The 15,647-nt window shown below is 46.2% G+C and overlaps 1 protein-coding gene across 1 annotated transcript; it reads right to left on the bottom strand.

The window, feature by feature from the left end:
- Window positions 1-4,622: 4,622 nt before the first annotated feature.
- On the bottom strand, window positions 4,623-10,054 carry LOC124464156 (probable G-protein coupled receptor 21). The gene has a single exon (XM_047016096.1). It carries the CDS (start codon window positions 9,180-9,182, stop codon window positions 8,121-8,123), a length of 1,062 nt encoding a protein of 353 aa, XP_046872052.1. The 5' UTR covers window positions 9,183-10,054; the 3' UTR covers window positions 4,623-8,120.
- Between the last annotated feature and the right edge of the window lie 5,593 nt (window positions 10,055-15,647).

Raw genomic sequence — 15,647 nt, 5'->3', positions numbered from 1 at the left:
CTGTCTGACCTGCTATCAGACTTGCACATCCTAAGAATGATGGAAGCCTTACTCTGGGGAAATAGACATTGCTCTCCAAAACACTTAGAATGGAATAGGCTTCACTCATGACAGATGACGTTATCGGTGTAGACACACTTTAAAGAACAAACGTACTTAAATGTATGTTGTAGACTATAACTGTGGTGTTACATTTTGTAGTTTCTCTGTTGTAACTTTTTTAGATGAACAAATATTGGGTACAAAACATTACATCATATAACATGTAGAATGCACGTATAAGTTGACATTATAAATGTGTAGGGCAAGAAGATAAACAGGGTTTAAAAACAAAATGCATTTACAGTGAAAAATAACAGGCTAACCCTAAAAATAGAAATGCCACACATTGAACTTTAGAAGATCCTGTCATTTTTTTTCCAGGGACTTTATGTAACCTTTTCAGAAATATTACTTTTCCAGGGAAAATCTGCAAGTAATGTTTTCTCCCAAAGTTTGCTCCTCTGTTCTAGGTATTACACTGACCTTTTCAGCAGCAAATTGATGTTGGTTTCTCCACACAGCGCTTGGTTAAGAGCGTCCTCCGGTGGGTGCACGCGTTCGAGCAGACTTGAATACGGTCTGACGTGGAGTGATCATAGAGAGTGATTGAAGAAGCCTTTTAGCGCTAAATGACCACAAGGTGCGGTTTTCAATAACGACCTCTTACAATTGAAGAAGCCTTTTAGCGCTAAATGACCACAAGGTGCGGTTTTCAATAACGACCTCTTACAATTGAACGCAGAACTCAACACAACTGTAGAATGTTGTTTTGTTTTTCATCCTTTTGTCGTCTATGGTGGGGTGACCGAGAACAAGGCTTGCTGAGGGATCAGGTGATGTAGGCTAGCAAAGGTAACGTCAAACCGGCCTTTTTGACAGATGTGGATCTTTCGATCTGTAGGCTTTTTTGGTTTATTTGTATTTATTTAAACCTTTATTTACCCAGGCAAGATCATTAAGAACAAATTCTTATTTACAACGATGGCCTCTTCAACAAAGTCCACAAGAAGGTTCTCAGTGTTAGATGACAGCAAATCAAAGCTTCCTGTGCTTACGAGTCTAAATAATGAATTAGAGCCTTTGTTGAGTCTGTTAGTTGTGTGTTTTTTTTGTGTGTGGGGGCAATGTGTGTTTTGTGTGTGTCTGTTTTGGGATTTAATGCCATAGGCTACCTTAAAGCAGAGAACACAACAGGGTCTGATATGCGACATGAAATTGTAACCCCGTGTGATAGATACGCTTATCAGACTGGGCTATTATCATACTATATAAGACTAAAACACATTTATCTCAAAAGAACAAGATACTTTACATTTTAGATGTAGCCTATAGCCGTATACCACCGGCAAAGTGTTAGCGTGTGGATACTTCAGCCACGTCCTGTGTCAAATTGGAGTCATCATGTAATATTAATATTGGACTGGAAACAGTCAAACGCATTAGATCTTGCCTCTGCCGCAGTCCCCCTCTTCACCGTGAAACTCACGCAAGCTCTCATTTATTCAGGCATCCGAACACATGCTGTGCCATCAACTCTGCCGCACAGCCTCTCAGCATGGGGGCGAAATGTACAGGATGTGTGCACGTGTTCGTGCCCGCACCCCCGAAACAGACACGCACATGCACCCCTCTCCCACTTAATCATTTTTATGACGGGTGCTGCACTGCAGAAGTTGATCACGGGATATGGTTTGGGGGTTACTCCGGTCACTAATGTGATTGTTTTGTCATTTCGCACACTTTGCTTGCCCTTCTTCTCCCACGGTCTACCATCCGCTTTATTTCTCATGAGTCCATAAGCTCCAAAAGCACTCTGCATGAGCAGCCATTGCTTGACTGGTTTACATAGCCTGTGCCAGCCAGGGATGGTTTAATGCGGTAATCCCGGTGTCTTGGACATAAATCATGGTAAACATAGTCTAGAACTAAGGAGGCCTTTTTTAAAACGAGCCCGAGCATGTGTTAGAGCTAATGTTGGAACTTCATCCAGGAACAGTCTTCTCCCTCCCTCATCTTCCTCCGTATTTGACACAGCAACAGCAGTTGCTATCGCTAGCCAAACTTTATCGTGATGAAGCTGGAGGTGACGAACGACGAACATTCCAGAACGAGTTATCGGCCAATAGCGTTCCCCTGGCGCCTTTCCATCAGAAGATGAGAGAGCGGATAAGTGATGTAAGGCTTACAGGATGTTTCAGGTCTCGCCCGCCCACGCACCCGGCTTCTCCCATACATGCAGGCCCATACACAGATTACAATCCATAAATCCTATGTTCAATGATTAATTACCTGAGTCTCCATTATTGATGCACTGTTTATGGGGACGAGAGAAGCTTATTTGAATAATAGATTGAGGCTGGCTAGGTCTAGTTGAACAGGGTTTTTTCGCCAGACAGAGAGGGGAACGGAGGCATGGGAAAAGACAGACAGACAGAGAGTCAAGGTGTTTGGTCAATGTATCACCCCATATTTTATCTTCTTCGACTAGTCGTCATATTAACAGCTTTGAAATATTTCCCCCACATGGTTTTGGTTCAGAACTGTTTGGGTTCTGGAGTTAGCTCTGTTGGTTGGCTTGGTGTCCCTGAAAAAGATTTACAGTTGACACTAGCTGTTGAGAACTCGACCCAGCTGTTGTTGACAGAGGGTACAGGGAAGAATTTGATTACAGTGATATTCTTACACTCATATATCTAAGTCATTAACGATGCATCATCCATCCACATATACCCTGTATTAAACAGGGTGATCTGAGCCATGCTGAGCAGAGAAGAAGAGATGAAACTGTGTGGTGTTGGCATAATAACCCCTGTACAGTACGCACACATACACACACACTAGTTTATTCTACTGTACGTCTCAGGCAGCAAAACCCGTTGTGGTTAAGATTGAAGATATCCACATTAGGTAACTGGGCATACCATACAATAACCACATGAATAATATTTTCCTCCCAATGTTCTCTCTCTCTCTCTCTCTCTCTCTCTCATTCTCTGTCTTTCTCTCTCTATCTCTCTTTCCCTCCCTCTTTCCCTCCCTGTTTTCCTCTTTCCCTAAATACCTTGTTCTCTCTTTCTTTCTTTCTCTCTCTCCTCTCTTTCCCTGCCCCCCCCCCCCCCCCTCCTCTCTCAGTCGTCTGAGACCAGGGAAATGCACCACGAAAGAAAGCCAGAAAAGAATGACAGGAAGAAAGGGTAATAAACAAAGAGCTGCTTGCAAAGAGGGAAGCCGAGGAATTCCAGTTTTCTATATCGGAGGTTCCCACAGCCAGGTCTGGTAGGCTCGGCTCGACAGCTAGCCAATGTTCTTCAGCCCTTGATAATTATCAGTGTTTATGTTCCTTCCATTTCTGGAGGCAGGTTATCTGGGCCTGACTCACACACACTGGTCCTAACACACACTGGTCCTAACACACACACTGGTCCTAACACACACTGGTCCTAACACACACACTGGTCCTAACACACACTGGTCCTAACACACACACTGGTCCTAACACACACACTGGTCCTAACACACATACTGGTCCTAACACACACACTGGTCCTAACACACACACTGGTCCTAACACATACTGGTCCTAACACACACACTGGTCCTAACACATACTGGTCCTAACACACATACTGGTCCTAACACACACACTGGTCCTAACACACACACTGGTCCTAACACACACTGGTCCTAACACACACTGGTCCTAACACACATACTGGTCCTAACACACACACTGGTCCTAACACATACTGGTCCTAACACACACTGGTCCTAACACATACTGGTCCTAACACACACTGGTCCTAACACACACTGGTCCTAACACATACTGGTCCTAACACACACTGGTCCTAACACACACACTGGTCCTAACACACACTGGTCCTAACACACACACTGGTCCTAACACACACACTGGTCCTAACACACACTGGTCCTAACACACACTGGTCCTAACACACACACTGGTCCTAACACACACACTGGTCCTAACACACACTGGTCCTAACACACACACTGCTCCTAACACACACACTGGTCCTAACACACACTGGTCCTAACACACACACTGGTCCTAACACACATACTGAGGCTGCTCCTGGCCACCATTGGACCACCACCTTTCACGTTTCCACTGAGAAGGACACCCTGGTTTAACCTTGAGAGGCTGTGCAGTTTGCATGCGTATGTGTGTTTATTAGTTGTCGGCTTGTGTGTGTCTCTGTGTGTGTTTGTTGAACCGCTACTATAAAAACATGAGGGAAGTGTGTAAGGGAGGAAGACCCCCACTGTGAGCACGATTTAGGTAGATTGTTTGCTTGTAATATTCGGATAAACTGGGGCCGACTACATTACATCTGTGTGGCTATGGCTTTACTTTTTCATACTTTTGCCAGACATAGTTACCCACAATATGGCCACAATTCCAGACAGCTCTGCATGTCATTTGACTTCCATTCTGAGCACCTTGAACCTGGTTTTCTGCTCTGATTGATGAACAGTGTGTTAGATGAATGTTGAACCAACGCAAAAATATGTCTAGCAACGATTCCAAATCCTCAGTCAAATAATGCCGGAGACCATTAGAGGTAACATCACATTTATTTGTTCTTACAGTACAGTCGAGAAAGGTGAAAGTGGGTCATCAGCTGTCAATCATGATCTACAGTATCGAGCATCTTCATATTGTGGTTCAGTACAATGTGTTTACGCATTCGTTTTTTTGACAGGGCATTGATTGTTTAACAAGCGTTGAATAGCATCAGAAGCATGCACTTCATAGATCTCATTCTGTCTAATTTCAGTATTCACATTGTCATGCACAGATTTCCTTGTCTGTGTCTGACAATCACAAACTGGCACTTTTATCCATTATAGACACCTTAAAACGTTGATGCATGAGATTAAGAACTCAATTCAAGAAATATACCATCCACTCGTTCTTTTAAATTCCCCAGGACAGGAAATACAGGGTCACATTAAGCCAGTAGCACAGTGCATACTGACTGGGATTTCGAATGTAACAATATTGACATGCCAAGCCAAGGGAGGGTTGTGGTCTACTTGAGTAAATATGCACCCTTGTTACTGTTTCCACCCACTCTCGACTCTCCTTGTCCTCACAAATTCGAGGCCCAGTTGGGAACACTGTGGTCCGGGTCACAATCAAAAAACAACCACCCCAGTATTTTCTTTTTCCCACAGGAAAAAATAAATCAACTTACGCTTTGACCTAACATGTTTTTTCAGCCACATCAACACATTTAAGAGCCTTCAGGGAATCGTATACCATACAGTATAATGATGCAGAGATATTCAACCACTTTGTGAATCAAGATATCAAAGACTTTTATAGTATAACCGTGCTATCATTAAAGTCCTCTACACTTCACAGACACAACATTTGAAACATTTTCCAGTGTTTCTCTCATCAGGTACATACGCGCTGTGCTTGATTTAACGCAGAGTTGTTTGCACGCGGCTGTGTCGCTAAGGTTAGCATTACTCCCGGGGATCATGCTGGTGACGTCTGATGACGAGTGCAAAAATACGTTTTTATCGGACTGTTTACAACAGATTCCAAGATCTCCAGGCTGCTGCTGTCGACACAGCACACGCACACGCAGCAGGGTTTCGCAAGACACGAGGAGTCACATGACCGTCTTCAAACACATCTAACACAAACAGGTGTCATTGGTTGTCATCCTCACCTGATGCCGACCTCAAGTAAACAGTCATGACAGGCACATAAACATAGCACACTGTGGAGCTCATGCACATCCTGAACCATGGTGCTTAATCAGCGGCCTTGTTCATCTAAACAAGAGCCCTTGTTGTAATACTGTTGTTCTATTATTGAGAAGTTTGCATTGTCTGGAGACAGGTAGAACAGGATTGTGAGTTTGTGTTGCAACAGACCCCCCCCCCCCCTCTCTCTCATACAGCTGCATAGAAGAGGAGTGCTCAGTAATGCTGAATAATGAATTTAAACAGACACCTTGCATTAATTATTTCTAAAAGTGTGTGTCAGCACACTAAAAAGTTCTCCATGAATCAATACAAAAATAAATTTGTTCCAACTGTATATTTTCTTGAGTTTGTTGAGGGCACACATACAAATTGCAATACGCCACCCAAAGGATAAATGTTTAACATTAACATCAGCATATTAGGGTCTTGCGATCACTATCATGCATACACATTTCTTGTGAACAGAGTATCTTTAAAATCAAACCCTAACTTGCAGCAAGAGAGTGAAAAGTCCAATGACCACACAGAGAAAACCCAACAAAATGATGTACGTTTTCTCTCAACTGTGTAGTGCTTCTGCTTTTGTAGGCTACACACATATATTTGAAAACCATTCTCATTGCATTCCCTATCCCCCAAAATATCATAACTTAGAAAGTAGAATTCTTTAGTAGAAACCATGTTGCTGACTTTCTCAAATCATCTCTTCCGTCTCTCTGTTTCTGTTTGGCAAGTTTGCACAAACGACCTTTTCTGGACATGAGATTGTATAAAAGTGTGAGTTTATACAGTGCAGTACATGTCCAAACTTTCCCACAGAGTAAATTCTCCTCCATGTCCACCTATACTCCAACCCAGATACTCTAACACCCATAAATATCTCAAGAAGTTCATGAAAACACTACACAGCCATGTATGGCCATCCACAAGAGCACCCTATTTACATCAAGTATTTATACATCTTAGGACTGTACAGCTACAGCTATATCTACTGTTGGAACTATTCTGCTTCTATGTCCTGACGCCCCTTGAACTAGCTGTCCTCTGAGTCTGCTACCCAAACCCTCCACCCCATCCCAGCCCCCGGAGGCAACAGGACCTGGGATCCAGAGAATGAGAGAATGACCGTTTTACAGTCACAATCTCTTTGTGTGGTCACATTTCTCCACTGAGAGGAAGTATTGCTCAACATGACGCTATACCCATCAAAAGGGATGGTGATATTGCCCTCAGATCACATGGCTTGTGATCTCGGGGTCGTTTCTCCAGTGAGACCAGTCTAAAGACATCCAACAGCCAGCGCAGAAAATATAAAACTGAGAGCAAGTACAATTCAGAATAAATAAACTTGTTTCCTTACACACATAAGACCAGTGAGAGAAGTGGATACGCGTTTATGCCTCTGGGCATGCAGTTGTCGGTCTTCGAAAATACAAATGAATTCCCACATCAACATTCTCCTGTGTAACTCAATACTGAATAAACATGCTTTGAGCCTGCTTCTAACACCCAACTTCAAGAGGAATCCTTTTTAGACAATACACAGGAATAAAACCCTGGTGTCTTGTCTGGGAAATGGACTGACACCAGGACATTCTCCAAGCCGGTCTCTGCTAATCTCATACACTTCAGCTCACCGTAGAATTGTCCCAAAATTGACCACAAACTCGTTAGTTGTACACGTTACCACTGGGAAATAACAGTACAGGTACTTAATGTAATTAAGAAAAGGGATTTTAGGTGTCCTTTCACCACAAGTTTCTTTTGAAGCTTTAATGTCTCCGCCCTGAGAGAACTAAGACAGTGTTGCTGAATATTCAGCCGAAAAGTTTTGAGAGGAAGGAAAAATAGCTTTTAGCACTTTAGTGGTTATAACACAAAAATTAAGAGACGTTGCTTTTTACATTTTACATTGGATTTGAGTAGATCACAAAGGCATCCAAAAGGTCGCCTAAGACTGTTGGTAACGTTGCTCTTCTCCATTAGCGTGCATTCCACTTCTTTCTGTTCAGACATTTTGTTGGATTCCCTTCCCGGACGCAGTCCTCGTTCATCCATTGTGATCCAAACAGCCACAAAACCTCACCCCACCTTGTGGAACATCTAGGAGAACCCTGGAGAACCTCCATAAGCTCCTGCCTACAAAGATCCTTACTGAAAGGACAGGCAGCTCCCCAGACACCCATCTCTGCACTGGGCACAGGGGACCTCCACACACAACACTGTGGAACCCAACCACCCTCCTCTATGCAAGTGCAATGCATCACAATGCACACTCCAAGGACTCCTTAGAATAAGCCAAACTCAACCCTCCCTTTGTGGGTTGGCTCTTACACCTGGCATAAAGGAACTGGGCGTTGGCTGGAGGGTTTGGGGTGTTTCTGCCCCTCCACACAGCCCAAACACGGGGTGCAGACCGGCCTGAACAGGCCCCCCAGGCCCTTCCGGAACATGCTGTTGGACAGACTGTAGATGAGGCAGTTGCAGAAGCTGTTGCTGATGGCCAGCCATGTCGTGAGGAAGGAGGCCACCAGGTGGCGGTAGAGCCCGGCGCTCTCCAGCAGGAAGTACAGGATGTACGGCATCCACAGGATGTAGAAGACGCTGGTGATGCGGAACAGCACCATGGCGTAGCGCTTGTCGGGGCAGCCCTCGCCACGCTCCCCCCGCTCGCTCTCCTGCGGGCCGAAGCGGGCGTGGCGCCGCGTGATCTCGCGCGTGTGCTGCCGGCAGATGCGGAAGATGCTGCCGTAGGTGAAGCAGACGGTGAGGGCGGCGGGCGCGTACAGCAGCGCCGCGATGAACGCGCTGAAGCCCGGCTTGGTCCGCCACGTGGCGGCGCACCAGCGGAAGATGTCGCCGTGGTAGCCGGGCTTTCCCCAGCCGAAGAAGGACGGCAGGAAGACGAGGGCCGAGTACAGCCACACGAGGGCGATGCAGACCCGCAGGCGGCACGGCGTCACCAGGGTGGCGTAGGAGAGCGGCCGCGTGATGGCGATGTAGCGGTCCACACTGATGCACGCCAGCGACGCCATGGAGACGCTCTTCAGCACCGAGACCATGTAGCCGAAGAGCTTGCAGGTGAGCTCCTCGTCCAGGCCTCGCAGGTAGCCCAGCAGGGAGAAGGAGGGCACCAGGCAGCTGACGCCCACCATGAGGTCGGCGTAGGCCATGGTCTGGATGAAGTGGCTGGTGGTGTGGTGGTGGAGCAGGGGGGCGCAGTGAAAGACGAAGATCACCACCAGGTTGCCCGTGATGATGAGGACGGTGAGGAGGAGAATGACGACCACCTCGAGGACGCAGGTGTCCAGGGTGCGGGAGTAGCCCGCCGCGCCCAGCAGGCAGAAGGGAGAGCTGCTCTGGTTCACCCAAGAGGAAGAGGTGGAGTTCATGTTTGAGCAGCGAGGTCCAAGAGCAGGTCAGTTCCGCTTTCCCGTCATCTCCGGAAAACTGGAAAACCGGGAAAGGACTGAGAACAGAGTTGGAATCCTCGAGAGATGCAAAAATTTCAGAAAACCAAACCGTTTTTTTTTTCTGTCCAGAGCTTGCTGGTGGGGGTAACTTATCACACTTAGCAACCTGGGCAGGAAAGGACACAGAGTTTGCAGCATAAACAATCTTCTCACTGGTATTGATCCACCCAGGAGTCCCCTGGTCCCATACAGTGGAGCACCTGGCTGCAGAGAGAGTTCACACAGGATGTGCTGAAACACAAAATCTTCCCAAGTTCAGCCGGTCCAGCAGATTGGTGATGCAAAAACTCCAGTTAAGCAAATGAAAGCCTCTCCTCCGCCCTAATAAAAAACAAACTTTTTGATGTGAATTGTCCAGCTGAGTCTCTGCAAACGAAAGCAGTCGACCGCAGGACTGCAAACCCTCAACAAACGGGGTCGTAAACATCCAGAAGTCTCTTTAGCAGTGTAAAACGGTGTGTCCTGATAATAACATCCACTCAGTATACAGCTGGAGAGAGTATCCTTGATGCCGGTATCCACTACCAGAGAACAGGAGGAACACGCCCACACACACACAAGAGCACACACACACACACAAGAACACACACACACGCACGTCCTGAGGTGATGGATCAGTCAAGAAGAGAGTCTCTCTAATTCCCTGTCTGTTACGAGCCAGAGTCTGAGAGCTGTTTGAAGAGAGGAGTAGACTGCTCACTACACAGCTGTAGCAATGATGCAGAAATTGCCTCTGCCCTCTCCCTCCCCTTTTACTCTCTCTCTCTTTCAAGCAATTGCTCTTTCTTGCTCTCCCTTCCTCTGTCTTTCTCTCTTCCTCTTCCTCTGTCTCTCTCGTTCTCTCTCTCTCTCAATTGCTCTTTCTCCTTCTCTCTCTCTCTCTCTCGCTCTCGCTCTCGCTCTCTCTCTCTCTCTCTCTCTCTCTCTCTCTCTTTCTCTTTCTCTCTTGCTCCGTGCATGCAGCAGCAGCAGCAACCGCCGGAGACAGGCTCCTCCCTTCCTGCTTCCTCGGCCAATCGCCAGGCGGAGAGGGGGGCTTTCTCCTCACAGACGGTACACACCCACCCACGTGCACTACAGCAGTCTGTGGGAAGGCTTCCATCACACACGGGTATGCGTGCAAATGTCCTGACACACGGTGTGTGTACTCTCACGTAGACACGTGCGCCGCAGAACAGGAGAGATGAACTGATGCCCAAGCCCATTATACTCCCAGGCAAGCGCATACACACACACACACCCAGACACAAACGCACTGCCATCACTTGTGGGAGAAAAACAATGTGTCTGCAAGAAGACACGAAAGAGAGAGAGGAGAAAGAGAGAAACAAAGAGAGAGAGAGAGAGAAAGAGAGAGAGAGAGAGAGAGAGAGAGAGAGAGAGAGAGAGAGACGATGATAACTGGCATCTAATGAGAGACTGTTGGTTTCAGAGGAAGATCGAGCGGCGCATGGCTCCTTTTCTCCTCGCTCACCTGCAGCTCATTAAAATGCATGATGAACCTCGGCTGCCAGATTTGGCTCCGGTCAGAAGGGGAGCGCCGAAGCTTTTGTGTACACAAACTGCAACACAACACGCCACTGGGGTAATAAAGGAATGATCTGGCAGGACACACACAGGGAGCTGTCCATATAAATCAGACGGCACGAGAAGCTCCTGTTACCACACTTCCTCGACGCATGCCACATGATCTGGGTAGCATTGCGACGTCTTAACGACAGTCTACATCCCCTGTTACGGGCAGACCAGGGAGGTTGTTTTAATCCCTCTCCAGACACACAGACACACACAGACACACACACACACACACAGACTCACACACACACACACATACACAGTTGTAGTGCCGTGGTGAGTTGATGGGTAAAAACAGAGCCAGCATTGAGAGCTTGCTTGTTATTCTTCACCATATGGTCCATGTGGGGAAGGGGGGGGGTGGTGAGGTGTCAGAGACAGTGTTTACATCTGGGTCAGGGGTCAGCGAACGCACATCTGCCGACGTTATGGGACCGAACCGGGGGTCCGAGGTGCCTGGCGAACAAGCGGAGGGTCTGTCCTGCCACAAACACGCACACACACCCTCCCCCCCCCCCCCCCCCCGCGCAAGACGTGTAAACGGAAACCTCGCCACATCCCGACGTCACCAAGGGAACCAGAAAGGTGTCGCGTAAATAGTGGCGGTTGGTGGGTGGAGGGGCGGGTGACCTCACTTCCTACACTTCTTCCCGTTATCAACGCAGAACAGGTTGTGCTGCAGGCAGAACAGGAGCAGCACAGAGGAGTCATTCACATTCGCCGTACATGAAGACATGAAGAAAAGGACAGGAGAGGACAAACAGAGGGAGTGGCTGTGGGGTTTGGGGAAAGAAAGAAAGAAAGAAAGAAAGAAAGAAAGAAAGAAAGAAAGAAAGAAAGAAAGAAAGAAAGAAAGAAAGAAAGAAAGAAAGAGAGAGAGAGAGAGAGAGAGAAAGAGAGAGAAAGAGAGAGATGAGAAGACACATGGAGGAGTGCCAAGTACACCCTCTGTACAAACCCACAGTCCAGCCCTCACATGTTCCCGTTTCATCCACTAATTCCCATTTGCAAAGAAACACAGACACAAAGTCACATTTGAACCTAGCATCCAAATTGAGTTAACCCCAGGCACATGGTTCATTACAAGAGTCCAGTGTGGTGCCACAGGCAATTTATTTTTACAATGACAGTCTGCATGTGGCCACTGTCTGAAAATGAGAGAGAGACTTCTCTGGAAAGAGACCATCACAGAGGGCGTTAATGGAGGACAGGGCCAAGGCATTAAGGCAGTGCTAAAGACTAGTCATCTAAACAAAATCTAATCAAATTGTATTTGGACAGCCCAATGTACAAGCTGTGTCACAGAGCTTCACATCCACTGATTGTACTGCACCAAAACCAACCTAAAACCTCAAGGAACAGAATGTAGCCTACTTTATGTAATGAGCATCTTGTGCAAGAAAGGATAGCCTACATATTTTGAGTTTCTAAATCTAACTCTAAATCTCTTGAGTGTAGTAGCCTATTACTTAAGGTTAGAGGTTTATACAGTAAGCTTGAGTGTGGTGTGTTTTAACTGAGTACATCTTAATATGTGTGGACAGCCTACCTACTGCAATAAAATCCTAAACCTGAACTTTCACCCTCTACGCTTTCAGCCCCCGGCGCACTTCCAACTGAACTGAACATCTCAGTCATTCAGATTTAATTCAACATCAGTGTAATGAAACCATACAGGCTAAACGCCCAATACCAGCCATTATTTAACCCTATCACTGTAATCACGGGAATACCCGCGCAACATAAAGCCACAGGACGAACGGAAGGTCAGATTTAATCTCTGCCACTGGTTACTCCGGCAGGGAGCCGTTGAAGTGTCCATGGTCACTTAATATGAAGTGTGAGTCGTAGCCTACTGCATAAATCACGTTAATCACTGGTGCGCGGTAACGGGGTGGAAGAACTAAGAAAGGAAAAATAAAAAAGACTTGGACGTACTGAGTTTCAGATACGGACTAAGTGTTTGGCAAACATTCTCAAAAGCTGGTGAAATTCTTAAGTAAACACGCCTGACGTCTGAAGTTCAGCGAAACTAGCATGTGAAGAAGGTTGATTATGGGAGTGGGAGTGATAGCCCAGTAGGATGTTCATTAAAGCAGTTACGTTGATGTAATTACAGGCTATTGTTTAAAATAGAGGCTTTAGATTAAACGAGTCCCCTAGGTGTAAACACCATCAACATTAATCTTTGCACTGCTGAGAACGGCCTGAAATCTCTTAAAACACCCCTCATTCCTTATGTCAACGATGAGGATCCCTGACGTGTCCCACATCGCACACTCCAACTCGCACTGGAAACCCCCCACTGGAAACTACGCTAATTGCCACAGCTGGCAGACAACGTCTATTTTTAAAAGGATTTTGATGCCTCAATCTCAAGGTTCTGATTAAGAACAAGGAGGACATGGAAGTCGGCTATTAATACGGAACTGACATGATGGATTCCCTCCTTGAAAGCGTCTGTATGTAGTCTACTGTGGTGTTTGGGTTTCAAGAATATCTCTTGGGCTCTTCTTCATCTTCACTTACATCCCCCTACTGTCTTCACCGTTTAGAATTATTTAATTACATGTATACATACTGATATCCATTTATAAACTGTGGAGAGCCCATGTTCGCTTTTCGTTGCATGTTTAAACGTTGTAACGGGGTTTGGAAGTCTTGGTAAAGCTTGGAACCAGCGGGTTGGTTTCAGACAGCTGCGGGTTGCTTGATGCAAGGTGCAGCCTATGCTATGGAATTTCTCAAGAGGAGACTGTAATAACATATGAAATACCTTGGATTAATAAATAACTTTAATATCACTCCTTTGCTCATTCACGTGTGACTTTTCATTTAGGCTACCGTAAACCCTCAGGACCCTTGTCTGCTCGCTGTCTGTGGGCTGTATGCCGTCTGCCACCGCATGACGGAAAGTAGCCTTCAATGGGGTTTTTATCAGGGTCGGTAACCACAGGAGTGTGTGGGAAGAGCGCACGCATGACGGCATCCTGATCACACACGAAGAGGAACATGCATAGGACATGTATTCACAGCAACGCTTGCACCCCCACACACACATGTTATCTTCCTCCCTCTGTCACAGTCCCCCCCACCCTCCACACACACGCACACACACACACACACCGACAAAAAGCCTCAGAAGTTGATCCTACGTCTAGCAACGCAATTTGATTAGGATAGAGACAGGAAGAGAAACACAGACTCACTTTTAATAGCAGGACCCTCATTGATGTTAAAAACATCTTCCAATAAGATATCCTCTTAAGGGACATTTAAGGAAACTTTCTTTCATGGATCACAAAGTAATTGATTATTACGACATTTAAACTGAACAAATCTTCATTTGAGACTTGGTTATCCAAAGAATCAGAACAATTGTATTCACAGGGTTTCTCTGTACACTTCACAACCACTTGAATGTGATGAATACGTTAGGCAGTTTGTCTGTGTTAATTCCGCCAAAACACTTTCAGAGATACTGGCTGCAATCCCAGATTTCTATGCAGACGGATTGAGGAACATTGTTATTAATTACGTTCCATACAGAGTGGACATTTTTCTGGGTCCTTCCACTGTTCTTGTCCCTGGCTGACTCGTTTTTCATTTGTTCATGTTGTTTAGCTCAGATGAAAGGGAATGTCATCCAATTATCACGCACAATGGTGTTTATAAGTGTGTTGGTTGTTTTGTCACTTGATGCAGTCAGGGCTATTAGTGACTTGTCACTGAGTTAGTTCACTGTGTACCAATAGACCCAGTATCAGTATCCACCCATCCATTCACAATGTCCATCAATCCATCTGTCTGTGAATCTATCCATCCATCCCTTATCCATCTATACTTTATCCATCCATCCTTTATCCATCCATCCATCCCTCATCCATCCATTCTTTATCCATCCATCCATCCATCCATCCATTGCCCATCAACCAACCAGCTCTCAGATCCACCACCCTGGATGTGTTCCCGGGTGACAGCTGCCCTGCTTTCAGACAGGTGTGGACTGGGTCCAGTCTCCTTTCCGACAGGTGTAGACTGGGTCCAGTCTCCTTTCAGACAGGTGTAGACTGGGTCCAGTCTCCTTTCAGACAGGTGTATACTGGGTCCAGTCTCCTTTCAGACAGGTGTAGACTGGGTCCAGTCTCCTTTCAGACAGGTGTAGACCGGCCTCTGGGTTCTCTGGGGTCGCCAATCTCAGAACAAAAGCCCCAGTGAGGTCCCGGCGCATGACAAACGGCAGGAAACACTGATGCTCGCCACTAAGAGGAGTTAGTGCTATTTGTAGACGGCAAGTTGTTTGACAAAGGGCCCCATATTTTCTACAATGCGGCCCATTTATAAAACCACTGGGCACATAACTGGAGGGCAGAAGAAGGAAAGAGAGAGGGGAGGGGGAGAGCAGGGCCTCAGGAACAGTAAAGGATGTCGACATAAGAGCAGTTTATTGCACCTGGAATTTTTGTTTCAGTATGGAGTGAATGTGTCAACTTATCCTGATAAATGTCCCACTGGAGCTATTGTATGGACCAATAATACTAGTTGTTAATGTTTAATTCACAGTATGTAGAGAGGCCAATTGAATGGCTATTCACATACTGGGAGCTAAATCAAGAGAAAAACTGTATTTTCTGGCCAAATGAGTTAATGAAATTAATTGGATGCCAGTTGACATAATTGAGCAGTGAGAAGTTTATAGTTGATTTCCTCTTTCAGCAGCTGCTCTAGTAGTGTGCACGCAGACAAGCACACACACACCATGCTTTTCAGATGCAATATGGTGTTCCAACAGTGCCCTCTGCTGGATAT

The sequence above is a fragment of the Hypomesus transpacificus genome, unplaced genomic scaffold (genome assembly GCF_021917145.1).
Source record: "Hypomesus transpacificus isolate Combined female unplaced genomic scaffold, fHypTra1 scaffold_31, whole genome shotgun sequence".
In the NCBI taxonomy this organism is placed as follows: Eukaryota; Metazoa; Chordata; class Actinopteri; order Osmeriformes; family Osmeridae; genus Hypomesus; species Hypomesus transpacificus.
The sequence above is the reverse complement of the archived record's forward strand: the minus strand, read 5'-3'. Positions and strand labels throughout refer to the sequence as shown.